The sequence below is a fragment of the Cetorhinus maximus genome, chromosome 18 (assembly GCF_964194155.1).
Source record: "Cetorhinus maximus chromosome 18, sCetMax3.hap1.1, whole genome shotgun sequence".
Lineage (NCBI taxonomy): Eukaryota > Metazoa > Chordata > Chondrichthyes > Lamniformes > Cetorhinidae > Cetorhinus > Cetorhinus maximus.
Window position 1 is genome coordinate 69,773,442 of NC_135896.1, and position 22,432 is coordinate 69,795,873.

At 43.7% G+C, this 22,432-nt stretch overlaps 1 protein-coding gene across 5 annotated transcripts in view; it reads right to left on the reverse strand.

The window, feature by feature from the left end:
• The window catches only part of g2e3 (G2/M-phase specific E3 ubiquitin protein ligase), a 182,142-nt gene extending 160,604 nt beyond the window's left edge, over positions 1–21,538 (reverse strand). The window contains exon 1 of one of the 5 annotated variants that reach the window (XM_078562866.1): positions 21,364–21,538. In XM_078562866.1, coding sequence (XP_078418992.1) covers positions 21,364–21,383 — 20 coding nt within the window. In that variant the 5' untranslated portion in view covers positions 21,384–21,538. The other 4 variants (XM_078562865.1, XM_078562869.1, XM_078562870.1 and 1 more) reach the window with 4 other exon arrangements.
• Between the last annotated feature and the right edge of the window lie 894 nt (positions 21,539–22,432).

Below are 22,432 nucleotides of genomic sequence, written 5' to 3' on the forward strand. Positions count from 1 at the left end.
GACTGGTAAGGCACTCGGCCTGACAGCTTCCCAGTTTAAAGCTATAAAAGGTAAACCCTCGCCCCATAATTGTTATTTTAATTAAAAATAACCTCACATTGATCATTCTAGATTGATTGCTGACACTTCCCTTATATATTGAGAGATGCCGGGGGTTGGATGGGGGAGGGGGAGCATCACAAAATAGTCTCCTAAATGCCCATTTCCTCTAATTGTGGTTCAAAGATACTTAGCAAAATTCGGGTTCACCATGTGAATAGATTTATTTTCCAATTGGACCACTCTAATTTGACATATTTAAATTTTGGAACAAAATTACAAACCTTTTATATTTAACTATTATTTACATCCTTTAGAAGATGTACTTGCTTGGTTCTCTTCTTGAATTGAGCCATCAACAGATCAAGTGATCACTCTTAAAGAGTTTTTTTTCCTTCATGGGATGTGGGCATCGCTAGCTATGGCATTTATTGTCCATCCCTAATTGCCCTTGAGAAGGCAGTGGTGAGCTACCTTCTTGAACTGCTGCAACCCATGTGGCGCAGGTATACCAATAGTACTGTTAGGGAGGGAGTTCCAGGATTTTGACCCAGCGACAGTAAAGGAACGGCGATATATTTCCAAGTCAGGATGGTGTGTGGCTTGGAGGGAAACTTCCAGGTGGTGGTGTTCCTGCTTGCTGCCCTTGTCCTTCTAGATGGTAGTGATCATGGGCTTGGAAGGTGCTGTTTATGGAGGCTTGGCGAGTTCCTGCAGTGCATCTTGTAAATGGTACACACTGCTGCCTCTGTGCATTGGTATTGGAGGGTGTGAATGCTTGTGGATGGGGTGCCAAACAAGCGGGCTGGTTTGTCCTTGACACCAGATTGGAAACCAAGTGTTTCAAGGGAAAATAAATCATTTATCTCATTTACCTACACCCTCAACTGTCAGTGGTTTCCAATGGGGTGAGTCTTCCTTTCTTGGGCTGTTCTGTGGTCATAGACAACTTATCCAATGCCCCAGTGCTCTCAGTACTACTGGCCATCAACTCATTTATTTTGTTCTTTAGCCCTTATATTCTGGTATATGGTCCCTCCTCAGATCAGAAATTAAATCGCTTCATCTACACATAGCTTTACAACTGTGACATATAGATTTGAAGAAAGAATGATGGCAGTTTTGAAAGGGAGGGGAACATACCTGAGGGAAGAGAACCATCTAATCAATTGTCTACTCAGGTTAACCACTGGCATGATATTTTATAAATCCTTTTCATTTCACTAAACCAATTTGACATTCCCTTATCTTGAAGTGCAGATTATTGCACCACCTTTGCTGGCCAACTATTCCCCACCATTCTTAAAATCATCTGGAATAAATGATCAGTTAGACATATCTGTCAGTGTTTTGATAATATTCTGCCAAGATGTTTTTGTTTATTCCAAACATTCTTAGTCCATAGACCAAGGCCTAGTCTGAAAGTGCTAAAGAAATCTAATACCACCACTTGCAAGACCCCTTCAAATCACACAAGATCCTGACTTGGAACTAACAAAATCCTGGAACTCGCTCTCTAATACCACTGTGGGTGTACCTACACCACTTGAACTGCAGTGGTTCAAGGCGGTGGCTCTTAAATGGGTGATGCCTTAATTTGAAACTGTGCCCCCTAATTACAAACTACCTCACAAGGGGAAATATTCTAAGAGCATTTACCCTGTCAGGCCCCCTCAGAATCTTTTATGTTTCAATAAGATCACCTCTCATTCTTCAAAATTCCAATGAGTATAGGCCCAACCTGCTTAAGCTTTCTTCATAAGACAACGTCTTCATCCCAAGAATCAACCTAGTGAACCTTCTCTGAACAGCTTCCAATGCAAGCATATGTAGGAGTGCCTTATGTAGGCAGAAATCTAGGTGTGGTCTCACCAATGAATTGTACCATTGTAGCAAGACTTCCCTACTTATTTACTCCACCTTCCTAGCGATAAAGGCTAACGTTCCATTCGCCTTCCTAATTACTTGCTGTACCAGCATGCTAATGTTCTGTGTTGTACAAGGTCACCCAGATCATTCTTAATTCTGCAGTCTCTCTCCAGGGATAAAGGGCTGTAGCTATGAGGGTAGGTTGGAGAGGCTGGAGCACTTTTCCTTGGAGAAAAGGTGGCTGAGAGGAAACTTGATAGAGGTATTCAAGATCATGAGGTTTATGGGCATGGTAAATAGTGAGAAACCGTTCCCACTCAAGAAAGCATCAAGAACTAGAGGGCACAGATTCAAAATAATCGGCAAAAGGAGTAAATGTGATGCGAGGAAAATTTTTTTCACCCAGGGGGTGAAAGTTTGGAACAAGCTTCAGTAGGCAGGTTCAATCGAGGTATTCAAAAGGGAATTGGATTGCTACCTGAAAAGAAATAATGTGCAAGGTTACAGGTATAAGGAAGGGGATGCTCTTTCAGAGAGCCAGTGCAGACTTAATGGGCCGAATGGCCTCTTCTTGCACTGTAAAGATTCTGTGATATCCCGCTTTTCTATTCTTCCCACCAAAGTGGAAAATCTCTCACCTTCCCACATTATACAATATCTGCCAAATTTCTGCCCACTCACTTTTTACCTATCTATAGTGCTTTGCAGACTCTTTGGCCCAGATTTTCCAGTCTCCAGTTGGTACCCCAGAGGATGCACTTCTTGGATGTCCCAATGCAAGGACTCTGTGGGAATTGCCCGGGAAGTTTCAGCTTCCGATGGGCAATTCCCCAGCTCCCTGGGGAACTCGGAGTTACAGTTGAAGGCTTCGGAGAGTTCCAACTTACTTACCTTGGTTACCTAATTATTAGACAGAAAAATGCCATGTTTAACTCTCAGGCATCTATATAACTGACCCCACCCCCGACACTTCCCCCACCGACCCCCTGACTCTCTCGTCACCCGACCTAACCACCCGACCCCTACACACCCGGGACCGAGGGAGGGAGAGCGCGAGAGAGCCCGCGCCGGGGGGGGGGGGGGTGTGGAGCGCAAGAGAGCCCGCGCCGGAGGGGGGAGCGTGAGAGAGCGCGCACGTGCGCCAGAGCACGAGAGAGCCAGAAAAATGTATCACTTGTAAAGAAGTCGCTACTTGGATTTCAGCAAGGAACACTGGCAACAGGGAAGTGAAGTTAAATCAAGTCAAAGTCAAATAAAATAAGAAAGCATACCAAAGTAGGATAAAGTTAGACGAAGTGTAGTGAAGTTCAATTACCAATAATTCATTCTACTCACTCTTAAGTGTATTATATAATTTGAGTTACGGGATGGCAGGTCAGCTCGGCCAAGTGGAGTGTACATCCTGCAATGTGTGAAGCCAAGTGCCCCTGACAAACAAATCTGTAGGATGTGTTACCAGCTGCACAAGCTTGAGCTCCAGGTTGCAGAACTGAAGTCACTGTTGTGTATCCGTGGATAGTACATTTAGGGAGGTGGTCACACCTCAGGTCAGAAGCATACAACCAGAGAAGGAATGGGTGACCGCCAGGCAATCTGAAAGAACGAGGCAGGTAGTGGAGTCCCGAGTCTATCCTGCTTGCTAATCAGTTTACCATTTTGGATGCTGATGAGGGCAGTGGATCCTCAGGGGAGTGCAGCCAGAGCCAAGCCTGTGGCACCACAGGCAGCTCAGCTACACAGGGGCAGGAAGGAAAATGGGAGGGCAATATTGATAGGGGATTTCATAGTCAGGGGATCAGACAGGCATTTCTGCGGCACTAAACGTGACTCCAGGATGGTGTGTTGCCTCCCCGGTGGGAGGGTGAAGGATGTCATAGAGCGGCTGCAGGACACGGGGGAGGGTTGGGGGGGGGGGTGGGGGGGGGGGGGTAGAAATCAGCCAGAGGTCATAGTCCACATTGGTACCAACGATAGGTAGGAAGAGGGATGAGGTCCTGAAAGCAGGGTAGGAAATTAAAAAGCAGAACTTCAAGAGCAGCAATCTCAGGGTTACTCCCAGTGCCACGTGCTAGTGAGTATAGGAATAGGAGGATTGATCAATTAAATACATGGCTGGAGAACTGGTGTAGGAGGGAGGACATCAGATTTAAGGCATTGGGACCGGTTCTGGGGCAGGTGGGATAAGCTGGGCGGGTTACACCTTAACAGGACTGGGGCCAATATACTCGCAGAGAGGTTTGCTGGTGTTGTTGGGGTGGGTTTAAACTAGCTTGTCGGGGGAGGAGGGGGGAACCTGAGAGGTGGCCCAAATTGGAAGGGAGTAAAGTTGGTAACAGGAAGTAGTAGTGAGACTCGAAGGCAGGAGAAACAAAGCAGAGCATTGAGAATGCTTAGAATGCAGAATTATGTCAAAAAGACGAAGTTAAGGGCACTCTACCTGAATGCACGCAGCGTTCGGAATAAGGTAGATGATCTAAAAGGCACAAATAGAGCTAAATGGGTGTGATATAATTGCCATTACGGACACATGGTTGCATGGGTGACCAATGCTGGGAACTGAATGTTCAAGGATATTCGACGTTTAAGGACAGACAAGAAGGGAAAGGAGGTGGAAACAAAAAACCACTGCGGATGCTGGAAATCCAAAACAAAAACAGAATTACCTGGAAAAACTCAGCAGGTCTGGCAGCATCGGCGGAGAAAAAAAGAGTTGGCGTTTTGAGTCCTCATGACCAGTTGTGTTGGGTGACTTCAATCTGCATATAGACTGGATAACCCAACTGAGCATTAATGCTGTCGAAGACTAGCTTCTGGAATGTGTTAGGGATGGTTTTCTAGAGCCGACTAGAGGACAGGCTATTTTAGATCTAGTATTATGTAATGAAAAAGGGCTAATTAATAATTTTGTTGTAAAAGAACCTTTAGGGATGAGTGACCAGAATATGATAGAACTTTACAATATGTTTAAAAGTAACGTAGTTCACTCTGAAACAAGGGTATTGAAATTGAATAAAGGAAATTATGAAGATAGGAGGAACAAATTGGCTGAAGTGGATTGGGAAAATACATTAAAAGATATGACTGTACATAGGCAATGGATAGCCTTCAAAGAACTATTACAGCACCAACAAATTCCTTAAAGGTGCAAAAACTCCAAAAAAGTCAGTTAACCGTAGCTGACAAAGGAAGTTAAGGATTTGTATAAGATTAAAAGAAAAGGCTTATAAAGTTGCCAGAAATAGTGGTAAACCTGAGAACTGGGAGGTTTTTTAAGAATACAGTAAAGGAAGACCAAGAAACTGGTAAAGGGAGAATAAAATATGAATGCAATCTAGCAAAAAACATAAAAACGGACTGTACTCACACAGCGAGTAGCTAGGATTTGGAATGCACTGCCTGGAAGTGTGGTGAAGGCAGGTTCAATTGAGGCATTCAAGAGGGCATTGGATGATTATTTAAATAAAAACAATGTGCAGGGTTACGAGGAAAAGGCAGGAAGTTGCCACTAAGTTAAAATGATCAGACAGCCGGTGCAGACATGATGGCCTCCTTTTACACCGTAACAATTCTGTTATTCTGTAAAAAGCCTTCTATAGGTATGTAAAAAGGAAGCGTTTGGCTAAGACAAACGTGGGTCCATTGCAGGCAGAGTCAGGAGAATTCATAATGGGGAATAGAGAAATGGCAAAGGAGCGAAATGATTACTTTGTGTCTGTTTTCACTGAGGAAGATACAGGAAATCTCCCAGATTTCGAGATCCAAGGGACTAGGGAGAATGAGGAGTTGAAGGAAATTAGCATAAGAAAGAAGGTTGTATTGGAGAAATTAATGGGACTGAAAGTTGATAAGTCCCCAGGACCTGATATTCTGCATCATAAAGTGTTGAAAGAGATTGCTATAGAGATAGCGGATGCATCAGTGAGAATTTTCCAAAATTCTATAGATTCTGAAATGGTTCCTGGAAATTGGAAGGTAGCAAATGTCAGCCCACTATTTACGAAGGGAGGGAGAGGGGAAATAGAGCAATACAGACCTGTTAGCCTTACATCAGTAGCAGGGAAAATGCTAGAATCTATTATAAAGGATGTAATAAATGGATACTTGGATAATCATGATCTGACTGGGCATAATCAGCATGGATTTGCAAATGGGAAATCATATGTTTGACGAATTGGGAGTTTTTTGAGGATGTTATGAACAAAATTGATAAAGGAGAGTCGATGGACCTAGTATACTTGGATTTTCAGAAGGCTTTTGATAAAGGCCCCCAGAGGAGGTTGATCAGCAAAATAAAAGCACTTGGGATAGGAGGCAATGTACTGGCATGGATTAAGGATTGGTTAACAGGCAGAAAACAGAGAGTAGGAATAAGTGGACCATTTTCACGTTGGCAGGCTGCAACTAGCGGGCTACTGCAAGGATCAGTACTTGGGCCCCAGCTGTTCACAATATATATCAATGATTTGGATGTGGGGACCAAATGTAATATTTCCAAGTTCACAGATGATACAAAGCTAGCTGGGGGATGTGTTGTGAAGAAGATGTAAAGTGGCTACAGGAGGATTTGGACAGACTTAGTGAGTGGGCAAGAACATAGCAGATGGAATACGATGTGGAAAAATGTGAGGTTATCCACTTTGATAGAAGGAACAGATGTGCAGAGTATTTCCTAAATGGTAAGACATTAGAAAGTGTAGATGTACAAAGGGACCTGGGTGTCCTTGTCCATAAGTCACTGGAAGCTAACATGCAGGTGCAGCAGACAATTAGGAAGGCTACTGGAATGCTAGCCTTTATTGCAAGAGGATTTGAGTACAGGGATAGTGAAGTCTTGCTTCAATTGTATGGAAGCTTGGTTAGGCCGCACCTAGAGTAGCGTGCTCAGTTTTGGTCCCCTTACGTCAGAAAGGATATTATTGCCGTAGACGGAGTACAACGACGGTTCACCAGACTTGTTCCGGGGATGGCAGAACTGTCTTATGAAGGGAGATTAGGGAAACTGGGCCTGTATTTCTAGAGTTTCAAGAATGAGGGGTGATCTCGTTGAAACCTACAAAATACTTAAAGGAATAGACAGGGTCAATGCAAGTAAGGTGTTTCGCCTGGCTGGGGAGTCTAGAACCAGGGGACACAATTTCATAATAAGGGGGTAGCCACTTAAGACGGAGATGAGGAGAAATTTCTTTACTCAGAGGGATGCGAATCTTTGGAATTCTCTATCCCAGAGGGCCATGGAAGCTCAGTCATTGAATATGTTTAAGGTAGAGAGATTGATAGATTTCTGATTAACAATAACATAAAGGGTTATAGGGTTAGTGTGGGTAAAAGGCATTGAAGTGTTTGATCAGCCATGATCGAATTGAATGAAGGAGCAGGGTCAACAGGCTCAATGATCTTCTCCTGTTCCTATGTTCCTAGATCGACAGAATGGGAGGAGGGGGTGCGGAGGAGGGGGCGGGGAAGGGTGCAGCCCCAGAGGGAGGGCGCAACCAGCCCGAGAGAGATGGCTGCCGAGAGAGCGAGCGGCCCCAGGGAGATATGGCTGCCGAGACAGCGAGCGGCCCCAGGGAGATATGGCTGCTGAGACAGCGAGCGGCCCCAGGGAGATATGGCTGCCGAGACAGCGAGCGGCCCCAGGGAGATATGGCTGCCAAGACAGCGAGCGGCCCCAGGGAGATATGGCTGCCGAGAGAGCGAGCGGCCCCAGGGAGATATGGCTGCCAAGACAGCGAGCGGCCCCAGGGAGATATGGCTGCCAAGACAGCGAGCGGCCCCAGGGAGATATGGCTGCCAAGACAGCGAGCGGCCCCAGGGAGATATGGCTGCCGAGACAGCGAGCGGCCCCAGGGAGATATGGCTGCCGAGACAGCGAGCGGCCCCAGGGAGATATGGCTGCCGAGACAGCGAGCGGCCCCAGGGAGATATGGCTGCCGAGACAGCGAGCGGCCCCAGGGAGATATGGCTGCCGAGACAGCGAGCGGCCCCAGGGAGATATGGCTGCCGAGACAGCGAGCGGCCCCAGGGAGATATGGCTGCCGAGACAGCGAGCGGCCCCAGGGAGATATGGCTGCCGAGACAGCGAGCGGCCCCAGGGAGATATGGCTGCCGAGACAGCGAGCTCTAGATTGATCGTGAGACATCCAGATCAAGAGATCCCACTGGTGTCAATTTCCATCAGTGTGTCAATTTTATGTGAACTTGAAAGGTGCCCTCCTACCACTGTAGTGCCTACTCACATCCAGCCTATATTGTACTGAAAAACCAACTCTTTTTCTGCTACCCAAATTGCTATTTGTTTTTCTATTTAATTCGAATAAAATCACGAAGTATTACATGAGAAGAAAATGAAATATATATGCCTTTAAAGTGGAAAATGAATTACATGTTCCCTCTGGTCCAATTATTTCTGCACTCAAACAAAGCTAACCAGAACACTACGCTTGGTTTTGACTCTATGCGCAACACCACAGAAAATCAATTGGTACATAACAGCAAGCAGAAAATTGCAAATTACAGTAAAATCTTGATGAGTCCTATCCTAGGGGACCAACCTCCAAATTTCCATTAAGTGGAACTTCATAATAGCCAAGGAGACCCCATTCCCACATGAATGAGTCTCTATGTAACGCGATATACCTACGAACACGGTCAATGTCAAAAACAACAGATTCAAATGCCAAACAAAAACCCAGTAAAGCAGTAAGTGTGTGAAAAGGCTCCCCTTTCCTGCAGGATTGGACCGGAAATGGAAACGTTCTCTGCTTGGGCTGCCTTGAACCACGTTTACCGAGCTTCTTCAACGTCAGGATATGCAGCCACTCTATTCCTCTTCCTTTTGCTGCACAGAACGCCCGTTCGTCAAACTGTTCTAAGATGTTCGTCTTGCGTATAATAACGGTGGACAAACTTGGTGGCAGAATCTCCCATTCCTATGCGATGTCCACTTTGCGCCATGGTTTTCCACTTGCTGTATCAACTTCACCTTCTCTCCAATCGACAACACTTAACTTTCACACAGGTTTTTTCATGCACTCAGGTTTTGCATGCCCTTTCAGAAGGAGACCTCTATCAAATGATGGTTTGCCGAGAGCTCCATGGTTTTGCACTCGTGTGATCTAACTCCCCTCTAATTGAGCAGTGCATTCACATGACAAGCCGAGAGAAGTTCGGCTAATCCAAAGTTACTAGTGTGGCATCTCAGCTTACCACAGGTATCGTTCTTTAGGATCTGCTTTCTGCAGGCGGGAATGGTTTACGACTTGAGCATAACCAGAATTTCCTGTCATCTGGGTTTGAGTCATTGCAAGGAAATATTAAGACTGTAATTTATTCTGAAGCTTAACCAACAAGATAAAACAAACATTTATTTCATGGGACTTTGTTGTAAGTACTGATGCTAGGGCATTAAAATTCAAAAGATTACTGTAATATTACAAACACAGCTACAATGTATTAAGAAACCAAGTTAAAGTTCCAGGAACCACCAAGGTTGAAGCTAGAGGTTAAACAGGGGTTACATATCAAATAATAAAATATTTTTTATATTATATACACATACACACACACTCTCAAGACATGAGAGATGTTAGATATAGGAGTAATCATCAGAGCTAATGTAGGTCAGCAAGGCCAGAGGTGATGGATGTCATATTCCAATGTTATAATCCGGACAACCAGCTGGTGAAAGAAGAAACCTGAGCCAGTCTTTACCTGGGGGAATAGATTTATTCACAGAGGAGTGAAACATTACAGGTAGATATCTCCTGACTCCACTCTACTTCTCTGTCGTAAGTGTCTCTTCATATGTGTCCAATTAACCATCCATTCAAAGCCCTCCACCTGTATGTCATTGGTCTTCCTTTGTTAATGAAGGTGGCCATTTCATACTTGCAGAGAGTTTTGTGTTCTAATGTGGCTGTGTAGCCCGATTGTAGACCTGCATGACTTTCCACAGTGCAGACAAGGTTGAACTGCCTTTCTCGCTTCCCTTTTGTCCTGACGTGCCTGTATTTTTTTTGTTCGAAGTAAACAACACCACTACTTGAGATTGCTCCACAGGTAGTTCTTTCTTGTGCATTTTTCTCCCAGTCTGTAGTGGACATGCAACATTTCCTGAGTTTTGCCCTAAAGGAATTCTTGAATCTTAATTTGGCCTTACCTACCAAGTTTAAGTTGTGATTACATGATCGCCTTAGTGATTTAATCATCAAACATACTACATGTCCACCCCATCTGAACGGGGCTCTGAAGATGAGTGTTTTAATTCCAGACATTTCTACTCTTTGAAAGTACCTCAGTGTTGGGCATTTTGTCCTTCCATTTGATGACCATGATGTTCCGAACGCATCTCACATGGGACCTGTCCAACTGCTTAAAATATATAGAGTAGGTAGACCATGTCCCTCAAGTTTTATTGCAAGTTTGATACCTCATTACCTCCACAGTCTCTTGCATAAATGGGCAAATGCTGAACTTGCTCCGGCAATTCTATTCACCACATCACTGTCAATGCAGTCATTTCTGGAGATTGCGTCCCCCATAAGGCTGTAAATTACTTCACCTTTCAGGGTTGTGTCATTGATAGTTATAGGTGAAGTAATCTACAGCCTTCATGGTGTGCTATTGATAGTTATAGTGGGTGGGGTATAGTCAGAATTTGGTTGTGTTTGGGGGAATATGTCTTCCTTAAGCTGATGATTGGTTCATAGTCCTCAACCGCTTTTGAAAAACAGTCCATGATCCTTTGAAGGCCATGTTCACAATGTGACATGACAGCAGTCATTGGCAAACAGCAATTCCAATATCATCTCTGATGCCACAGTTGAGGATTTCAGTCATCTCAGGTTAAAGAAATTGCCATCTGTTCCGAATTGGATATATATTCCATCAACATTTCCAAATTCCCCAGAAAGCATGGCAGCAAAGAATATACTGAAGAGCACAAGAGCCATGACACGCCCCTGCTTCACACCACTTGTCACATCAAAAGGGGTCCATATATTTATCACAGTCAATGACTCTGGCCGCTATTCTATCATGAAACTGCTGTATCAGATTTACAGCTCTATTAGGGGGTCCAAGTTTGGCTTCGCAAGGTCTCTCTGTCAAAGGCCTTTGTCAAGTCAAAGACACAGACGCAAATCAGGTGCTCAAGGCTTTTCTCTTGTATTTGCCCGAAGAGCGAAGATCGTGTCACAATTGCCTCTGCTTTTCCTGGACCCACTTAAATTTTCTGGCAGTTCCGTTATGTGGCTTACCATTCTGCTGAGCAGAACTTTTGCTGGAATCTTACCAGCTATTACAAGCAGAGAGATTACTCTGTGGTTGTCACACAGGTTTTTGTCCTTTTCCTTTGTACAAGTGAACAATCGTGGCATTCTTGAGCTCCTGGGAAAAGGTTTATTGATCCCACATTCTGTAATATAATTGCATGGGTTTCATTGCTAGCTGGGGTCCTATCTAGCTGTAAATTTCTCCTGGAGCTTTCCTCGAGGGTAGGGATCTGATGGCTTTGTCAGCATCCACAACAAAGAGGGCTTACTGTCAGTCAGTCTGCAAGCTGGTCTGTAGCTATCCCATTGACAGTGGATGGGCAGTTAAGCATACCCCTAAAAAGTATTCAGCCTTTCTGATGTTCTGTCCATCAGAAGAGACTTCCTGTCAGTGCTGAGAACAGGTGCGTAGCCACGAGAGGGAGTTGCATACAGTTTTCAGGGCCTTATAAAAATTCCTCATGTTGTGATTAGCATAGACTTGAAGCTCTCTGGTTTGTTTGGCCCACCATGTTTCTTGCATCCTACAAAGCTTCTGTAGCAGGTTCCTTTTCATCTCCCGGAAGTCATACAGTCAGAGGTCTACAGCACAGAAAAAGGCCCTTCGGCCCATCGAGTCTGCACCAGTCAAACAAGCACCTAACTATTCTAATCCCATTTTCCAGCACTAGCTAGGCCCATAGCCTTGTATGCCATGGCATCGCAAGTGCACATCCAAGTACTTCTTAAATGTTATGAGGGTTTCTGCCTCTACCACCCTTTCAGGCAATGAGTTCCAGATTCCCACCACCCTCTGGGTGAAAAAATTCTTCCTCATATCCCCTCTAAACCTCCTGCCCCTTACCTTAAATCTATGCGCCCTGGTTATTGATCCCTCCTCCACCAAGGGGAAAAGTTCCTTCCTGTCTACCATAATCTTATACACCTCAATCTCTTCTGCTGCAGGGAAAATAACCCCAGTCTATCCAATAACTCATAACTAAAACTCTCCAGCCCAGGCAACATCCTGGTAAATCTCCTCTGCACAAGTATCCCATATGCCTTCTTAACCACCTTATCTACCTGTCCCACTACCTTAAGGGACCAGTAGACATGCACACCACAGTCCCTCTGATCCTTGGTACTTCCCAGGGTCCTACCATTCATCATGTATATCCGTGCCTTGTTTGTCCTGCCCAAGTGCATCACCTCACACTTATCTGGATTAAATTCTATTTGCCACTAATCAGCCCATCTGACCAGCCTGTCTATATCCTCCTGTAATCTAAGGCTACCCTCCTCACTATTTACCACCCCACCAATTTTCATGTCATCCGCGAACTTACTGTCCAACCCTCCTACATTCAAGTCTAAATCGTTTATATATACCACAAACAGCAAAGGACCCAACACCAATCCCTGTGGAACCCCACTGGACACAGGCATCCAGTCACAAAAACACCCCTCGACCATCACCCTCTGCTTCCTGCCACTCAACCAATTCTGGATCGAATGTGCCAAATTACCTTGGGTCCCATTGGCTCTTACCTGTGTTGTTATCAGTCTCCCATGCGGGACTTTATCAAAAGCCTTGAAGTTCAAGTAGACTATGTCAAATGCATTGCCTCCATCTATACACCTAGTCACCTCTTCGAAAAATTCTATCAAATTGGTCAGACATGACCTCCCCTTAACTGCCCTTGATTAATCTTTGATTTCTCAGCGTATGTATCTTTGTTTCCCAGCTGTGCTGCATTTTCTGTGCTATGCCAGTTCCTTAATTTGACCGTTTTCATTGAACCAGTTGTCATTTCTTTTCTGTGTTCCCAGGACATCATTGGCAGCTTCCAGACCTGTTGAATTGAAGGTTAACCATGCCATTTCAACTTCAACACTTTGGTTTTCTTCTGAGGACAGTTGTTGCTCAAGTCTGAGGCTGAGTTCTTCGCAGCCGCCTGTAGACGCCAGCACATCTAGTTCTCTCGGCAGTCCTGTTGGTCTTCTTTTCAGTGAGTAGTAAATTTCACCTTGGAGCATAGCATCTTGTGGTCTATAGTGAACGCCATTCCTCTCATATCCCTGGCGATGAGAACAGCTTTTATGTTGCTCTGCCGGGTGACAAGAAAGTCAACCCGATGCCAGTGGTCTTGGGTGCATCCAAATGTTTTTGCTTTCTGTCTAAAGTTGTTGGTAATTAACGTATTTCATCAGGTGCAAAGACTCAGCAAAAGTATGCCATTGCTGTTGCCTTTCCCCACACCACCAACCCAAGGTCAGCTCCGGCCCTTGCATTGAAGACCCCCACCACAACAGATTTGTCCTCCTGTGGAGTATTTGCTCTGTCTTGGTCCTCAGAATTTGTCCTTGCTATCCTCAGGACTGGTCAATGTTGGACTGTATGCACCGATTGTCACATACTTGTTGTTCACAAAAGCATAGAGGGAATCGTTTATGCCCCTAGGCAAAGTATCCAACCTTATTGCAATGTCAGACTTGGTAACAAAACTGTTATCTGCCTCTCATCTCTCACTCTTTGTCTTGCCTAAACTGAAGAATGTGAAACCTGATAGCTGTTGTTAGCTGGCCTTCCTGTGCTAGAACGTACAATGTTAATAGTGTAAAAAGATAGCACCTGGCCAATCAGAGCAGTTCTGCTGTCGGGAGTTGTCGTCTTTATCAAGAAGAGCTCATATGTTCCAAGGAGCTAAGTAGGATTCCTGTTTCTTCTTTTTGTCTTACCTGCAATATAATGCAGTGTGTGGGTGAATACTACAGGAGCGCATTTGCTGTTAAAAACAAAAAACTGCGGATGCTGGAAATCCAAAACAAAAACAGAAATACCTGGAAAAACTCAGCAGGTCTGGCAGCATCGGCGGAGAAGAACAAAGTTGACGTTTCGAGTCCTCATGACCCTTCAACAGAACAGTTCTGTTGCAGGGTCATGAGGACTCGAAACGTCAACTTTGTTCTTCTCCGCCGATGCTGCCAAACCTGCTGAGTTTTTCCAGGTATTTCTGTTTTTGTTGCGCATTTTCTGTTTTTGGGGATATTACAGAATGAGCATGAAGGTGTTGGTAAGGCATGCACACAAGAAACACCTATGCGCGAGTTGACTATAGAGGCGATGGATTGTGCTCAGCCAAACCCACGTTTCTTGGTCTTCCACATCTGTTCCCAGTGACCTGACAAGTCAAGATGACTAGAGATGTGGTCAGTTAAGGTGGATGGTCTTCAGCACCTTATACATCCACGACAATCAACTTTACAGCTGTCCACACAGCTGTACTGCAATACTTTCAGTTCCAGTAAGGGAATAGCATTTCCTCTGCTACATCTGCCAAGGCAGCTTTCTTTGTGCACTTGGAAAAGGGTGATTGGGGATATGCGTTCCCCATCACATGTGGAGGGTAGCATGTGGACATCCAAGTGTTTTTGTAATTTCCCCTTCTAAAGGTGGTGATGGGGATCGTTATGATCCCAATTGAGATTACCCCTGGACAAGCCTGATCCCAGGGAGGAACCCAGCTCGACAGATCCTAATTTTTATTTGTTTGTTTAGATACGTGGAGAGTGGCTATTGAAAGTCACCAGGGTTAGCTATTGAACTTATAACAAAAGAACAAAATGTTTCTTAAACAAAAAAAGATGAACTATATTACAATACTCCTTCACCCACAACTATACCTTTACAGATGTATACAGATTTGTAAGGATAACACAAGTTACAAAAGGTATCTTATACTCTAATGTTCACAGTAAGTACACAATTACACAAGTGTTTCCAATATCCATTCTCCAAGACCTCGCCTTGGAATCTTCCCCCAAACCAATGCTTTCTCTCAGGCGTCTTCCGCAAGGGTTCACCTCCATGGTTTCGAACTTTCCTTCCAAAGTTCCTCTTCCAAGTCACCACATACACTCTCTCATCAACTCAGCTGTCAACAATACCACTGCTCCACATGCCCATAGCAAAGGGTTACTGACCTTCAGTTGTCTCTTTAACTTTCTTGCCTCTTGAAAGCTGTTCTTGTTTGAAATCTGCTTTCTGTAGCTTTTGTCTCTTTAAATCTGAAGCTTGGAGCCTTTCTCTCTGCCCCTCACTCTTAACTTCATTAGCAGGGCCTTTTTCAGGTTCCTGTCCTTCCTTTGACAAGGTGGTCTTCTTGGGGCTTTCCCCTGTTTCTGTCTCACTCCTTTGGCCTTGGGACCTTTTGGGAAATCTGCAGCTCCTTCTCCCAGTGTCCAGTCTCTCTGGGGTCCTGGCTTCAAACTGAAACTTGAAGCTGCTGTTTCTTTAGTTTTTCTGTGTGTCTGTGGAAGGGACCTGCCTCTCTGGACCCCTATTGCTAAGCAACAGTCCAATTCTTCTACCCTTGCGATTGCTTAAGTCATAAACGCTCATTAGAAATGCAAGCACCTTTTTAAAGTGAAACGAAAACTCCATTTGACTGTTCTTAACACACAGATACAGAAATACAAATCAAACTTAAACTTTAAAGCTAAAACTCATTCCTAACACCTACAAATACCAACAGAACTTAAACTATCTCTATTTCCTAACATGAGACTAACATATTCCAGCTGGTGCAAAGACTCAGCAAAATGCAGATGCTTGCATGCTACGTCACCTGGTTTGGCCTGTGAATGACACAGTTGCCACAAGAACCGCAAGCGAGGGCTGTGTGAATGTTGAGGACTACGTGCTGTTATCCATCCAGCTATGAAGTAGGATGCAGCTATCTTCTGCAGAAGGAACTACCTCTAATACACACACCGCACACCTATATGTAGTTTACCTCAATTGATACAACTAACAGATTCCCTTCTCTCTTTAAACTTTAAAATATGCAAACAACATTTCAAAAAGAGCAAAAAATCCATATTCTGCACATAGCATTCATTACATTACGAAACACCCCTCTTCTTGAACTCCCAACATTTTCTTAGTACAAAGGACTTTTAGCTGTGATATTCATGATGATAATGTTCATGTTATCACACATCTCTAAACTAATCATTAGCAAATTCCACTCCATCAGCCCCAAGTCTGGACGCTAAACACTTCTCTCTGATTGTGTCTATAATTTTCATTTTGAACTTGCCATGTATAATTGTAGCAAGACCTAATCTGGTTGTCATGTCTACAACACGAAGAACGAAAACATTTCCGTTTTTGTCCTATATCTTTAGATCCAAATGTTTTAATTAACTGAATTTAAATTCTCTAGCTGCCATGCTGGGATTTGAACTTGTCTCTCCAGGTCATTTACCCAGGCCTCTGGATTACTAGTACAGTAACATAACCACTATGCTACCCTTACCTTTAGATCCATGGCAATTGCCTCATTAAAGTCACATGTCAGTAGGAGGTTTGCAATAGGACATGGCGGTGTCCTCCAATACTACTACTTTTTTATACCCTCTTCTATTAGCCACATATACTCTTCAACCACACCTGCAGCTTTCAGCAGGATTTTTAATCTTTAACAAGGGTCAGCAAATTGCATAACTTTAAGGCAATGTTTTTTTTCCCCTGATTCTTATCACTTGATGCCATTAATACTTCTAACAATTGGATTAGAAACATCAGGTACTGTTACTTAGGGCAACCCCTAAAAGTAAACTGCAGGTCCACTTGACTTTCCAAAAACATTTGCTCCATGTCCAGTTTCATTTGTGCCTTTTTCATGGAAGGGAAGGGTAAGATCAGTACTGATGTAGTCTCTAAAGTGGCTTGCTGCAGCTATTTTGCATGGAATCACCTCTCTTTTTGTTATATTCAATGTATTATACATAATATAATATATATAACGTAATATATAATTAAACAACACCTTAACGTGTTGTCATCACCAAACCTAAAACAAGTGGAAGTTTCATACTCCTTAGCCTTGCATCGATCCTCACTAAGTGAATCTAGGTAACATTTGAACCAATTAGTTCCACATACTGTCGAAGTGCAAACCTAACACAGGACAATTGAATGAGTCCGCTACTAACACATTCATCAACCAATACAATTCTTTTGAATTGATCATTATCATCATCTTCAGCCTCAGAACTGGCATGTCACTTCAAAAACCCTGTTTTTCAGCTTTGAGCAGTTCATCACAATGATATTTTGTGTCACACTGGAAGCACCCATTTCCCAGGCATTCCTGGGGTTCATTTATCCATTATTACTTTTCCAATCCTATCTTCTCCTGTGATTTACAGACCTACTAAAGGTGGTTTCACTCTCATTCTTCCCGTCTGTAACTATTCCATTGTACAGTCGCCTGCATCCAGTAAATGGGCAATCTCGAAATGCAGCAATTATTGAGTCCTCCTTTCTTTGCAACACCATGGAATGTGCTATCTGCTTCACCAAGGCTGCCAGAAAGGACTACCACCCCAGATATTTTAAGGCAACGCAACTTATCCAACAGGGTGTCTCTCTCAGAACCATAACTCAAGTTAGAACCAGGATACTGTCCATAGATGTGACACCCTAGCATAATCCAGCAATTTAAATGCTAACACTGAACCAGAGTATATCTAAGCTTAATTTCTTCAATAGTTTGTTAAAGTCCGTGATATATTCCTCAAGGAATGACCCTGTCTTTCAAAATCTGATCATGCCTCCTGGGCATCCAATAATGCATCTTTCTTGTAAATGTCATCCATGAACTCTGATAGAAGATCTAAACCCTCATCAGTGTCCAACTGACAGGTATCGAGCTCACAAAATATCTTGCTTCTGATTTCACTTTTGTTAGAAAGCGACAACGCCAAGGCCGTACCACGTTTCTTTCTTGATAGTGATGTAGTCCATTTCCACATATGATTCAGACTCTGAAAACATCAGAGGGCAATCATATACTGGCAATTTACACTTGCTTTCTCCCATTTTCACAATGGCTACTAGCATTGAATTTTAAAATTTCCAACCTTCACCTTTAGGCAACCATTCTCTTGCAAACAATTTATACTCCTGATAGCCAGTTGGTGAAGAAAGAAACCAGAGCCAGACTTTACTTGGGGCATTAGATTTATTCACATATATCTCCTGACTCCACTCTACTCCTGCATCAGTAGGTGTATGCACCCAAATAACAAACCAAGCAATGCCCTCTATGTGCTTAATTTCAATTGATACAGTTAACAATGGATAAGCATGGATAAGATATGACAGCAGAATTTTGGTTGATCAAAAGCTTTATGGAGAGTTGAAAATGGAAAGTTGGTCAGCAGCACACTGAAGAAGTCTGAAAGTGACAAAGATATGAATGAGAGTCTCAGCAGTGCATAAGCTGAGGTTGAGGTGGAGGTGCAGGATTCGGATGTACTGTCTTTGTGATGCAGATCCTGAGGTTGCAAGCAACCAACCCAAGTCAGTAGCCAAAGGAGGCGAGGATATGAAGTTTGTGGCAGGGGTCAAAAACCACATCAGTTTTCTTAATGATTAGTTGGAAGAAACTGTGGCTCATCCAAGACTGGATATTAGCCAAGCATTCTGACAGGACAGGTCCAATAAGATGTCAGAAGGTAGCCCTTGGTGTAATCAGCATGTGTAAGCTAACCCCATAATCTGTGAATCATGTCACCAAAGCGTAGCATGTAGACAAAGAACAAGAGAGGGCCACAGGGATGGTCAGTGTGAAACCGGGATGAGAAGTGAATGCTAGAAATTCTCTGGTTGCAAGTTGATAGGAAGAGCGGAACCAAGTGCAGGTAGTCCCACCAAACTGGATAATGGAGGAAATATGTTGGAGTAAGAGTGTGCCAAAGAATATAATGTTTAGTTTCTGTTTTTAGAAATTACTGTTAATGCTTTGATTATTTCCTCTTCAACTTCTTCAACATGATGAGCTGTATAACCATCTGAGCTCAGTGACTTTTTTTTTTACTTTAATCCTATTAATTTTTTTTAGTTGGTTCCTCTTAATAGTTTTAAGTAGTGTGCAATTTGAAGAAATGTATACTGGAACCAGTTTTTCTGAAAAAAACAAAGGAGACTATTGATGTAAAGAACCAGAGAAGGAGAAAAGACCTGGAGAACCCAAGTTAATGGTAATGATGGGAAGAGGATGCAGCATGAACGGAAAATTAAGAGGAAACTATATCAGGCTATATCACAATAATTTGTTTAGAGGTACTCAGAGGCAGACCACATTAAAAGCTTGAAAATGCCTAAGATGTGATGATGCAAGTTGTTAAAAGGGAAAAACACCAGAGGTGCATAGTGTGGGCTGCAAGATCATCAGTGGGACTGATGATCATAGGTTAGACTAGAAACGTTAAGATATGTATATTCCTATAGCCAACAACAGCATCCACAAACCTTCGAGTACCAATTAAGGTCAATGAAGCAGCAGTTTGAAAGAACACTTATTTTTGGATATTGTGAACAGTTGCAAATTTCAGGAAAAGATAGACCAAAAGAGCTTTAAAAGACTCCATAAGGTTGGGCATGTTCAGCATACACCTTGATTACAATGGAAAGTACCAGAACTCTAGTCTTAAATGAAATCCAGAGAGCAAAGAAACCAATAGATCTTCCATGGTTAAAACTTGATTTCCATCATAACAGTACTACATGCTGGATGAAGCCATAAGAGAAAGTTAACAAACTTTCTATTTTAGAGTATTTCAGGATGGATAGAAGAAAGATGCAAAGAAGCATCCAGGTATGGAATATTTACCTGATTTCAGGTGATGAAAAGTGTCTGTGCATGTCTAGCATTATTTGTTTTGCAAAGTTGTTTTCTTCTCCGTCTAATTACGAGAAACATTTCATGCCAGATGGGAGATGCAGGATGACGGTGGCATAGTGGTACTGTCACTGGACTAGTAATCCAGAGACCCAAGCTAATGCTCTGGGAACAAAAGTTCAAATCCCACCATGGCAGCTGGTGGAATTTAAATTCAATTAATAATCTGGAATTGAAAAGCTCATCTCAGTAATGGTGACCATGGAACCATTGTCGATTGTTGTAAAAACCCATCTGGTTCACTAATGTCCTTTAAGGAAGGAAATCTGCCGTCCTTACCTGGTCTGGCCTACATGTGACTCCAGACCCACAGCAATGTGGCTAACTCTTAATAGCCCTCTGAAATAGTGTGGCAAGCCATTCAGTTCAAGGGCAATTGGGGATGGGCAACAAATGCTTGCCTTGCCAGTGACATCCACATCCCACAAAGAATAAAACGATAAAATATCAGTTATGTTACACACAGGTGAAATGATCAGTAAAGTTAAAGCAACAGTAAGACCAAAACATTCCAACAAAAATAATCAAAAATATCCAGATATAGAGCAAAACAAAAAAGAACCAGCTTTCGAGAATGTAATTTTCAGATACCTGTCAATGATTAGAAGGGCCCAACAATAACAATGCAAAAGTTAACATTGGTGAAATGGTCTAGATCAGCTGAAATCAGAGATGATTAAAAGTTCATCAAGATTTTAGAACAGAATAAGATCCAAACAGTTGGGTAGAAGAGGTGAAATGAAGAGGTTTTTTGCCAAGAAGTTGAAAAATTTTAGTCATGCAACACAGGTCATTTACAGTGCTCCTCACATATTTCCTATGGGATATAGGACTTTATGAAAAGATGCACATTGGAAAGGGGAGAAATGTTTAGGAGGGGAAGAATAGCATAAATAGTTTTGAGAAGTCTTCTGAATGCAGGACAAGATAGCGAGAAAGTATTTTGGAAGAATGTTCCTGAGAAGGGGGAGAGGGGAAAAAACAGCCAATAAAGCAACGCAGAAAGATACAATGTAGATATTAGAAAGTTGGCAACTTTACAGACAAATCCAACAAGGCAGGTTCAGATTACAAGAAAACTCAGATGGTTTATTCATGTGATGAACCAAGAAACTGAATTACCACCTGCTATTCACTAGCAACACCTCCGCTGTTTGAAAGCTGCTTCTTTAAACATCCTCCTGTAGCCGATTTGACAGATACTGGTGACTCGCTAACACTTACTTCTTCTCAACAGCCTCTTTTAGATATTGAGGGTCTCGACAGAATTACGATCTCCATAGCAACATTCATCCTTCAGCCAAACGGGTTAGGGACTGAGGGAGCCGAGCTCTAAGCCCCAGGCCTCCCGCCTGTTCTCGCTCGCTCAGCTGTGCTGCACCAAGTCTAACCCGTCACCTCCCCTGCCTACAATTTTCACAGCGCCCTCCGAGCTCCAGCGGCTCACTCACCGTCGCACCGGCTTCCTCATCCCCTGTGTCGGCCACTTGCACCAACCCTTCTCCCTCGCTCTTTGTGACTCTGTAACGGCGCTCAGATTCAAATTCGAAGCTTCCGGCGCACAGCCGTTCTCAACCCAGAAGTGTTCCGTAGCTTCGTGACCTCTGGCGAGGGGGAGGGGAGCCAGTACCCGGAAGTGTTCTGTAGCTTCGTGACCTCTGGCGGGGGGAGGGGAGCCAGTACACGGAAGTGTTCTGTAGCTTCGTTAACTTTGGCGGGGGGAGGGGAGCCAGTACCCGGAAGTGTTCTGTAGCTTCGTTAACTTTGGCGGGAGGAGGGGAGCCGGTCATAGGTATCTAAAGCCTCCTTCATGCACCATCTTTCCAGCCACGCATTCATCTGCCTTATCCTCCGATTTCTGCACTCACTTGCACGTGGCACTGTGAGTAATCTGGGGATTACTATATTTGAGGTCCTACTTGATAATTTTTGACCTAGCTCCCTAAATTCTGATCACAGGACCACATCCTACCTAAGTCCATAGGGACACCCTGGTCCACTCCTCCATCACCCCCTACTCCTCAACCCCCACCTATGGCATCTCCCCATGCCCACGCAGAAGATGCAACACTTGCCCCTTCACTTCCTCTCTCCTCACCGTCCAAGGGCCCAAACACTCCTTTCAAGTGAAGCAGCATTTCACTTGCATTTCCCCCAACTTAGTCTACTGCATTCGTTGCTCCCAATGCGGTCTCCTCTACGTTGGAGAGACCAAACGTAAACTTTGCAGAACACCTGCGGTCTGTCCGCAAGAAAGACCCAAACCTCCCTGTCGCTTGCCATTTTAACACTCCACCCTGTTCTCTTGCCAACATGTCTGTCCTTGGCTTGCTGCATTGTTCCAGTGAAGCCCAACGCAAACTGGAGGAACAGCACCTCATCTTCCGACTAGGCACTTTACAGCCTTCCAGACTGAATATTGAATTCAACAACTTTAGATCTTGAACTCCCTCCTCCATCCCCACCCCCTTTCCGGTTCTTCCCCCTCCCTTTTGTTTTTTCCAATAATTTATATAGATT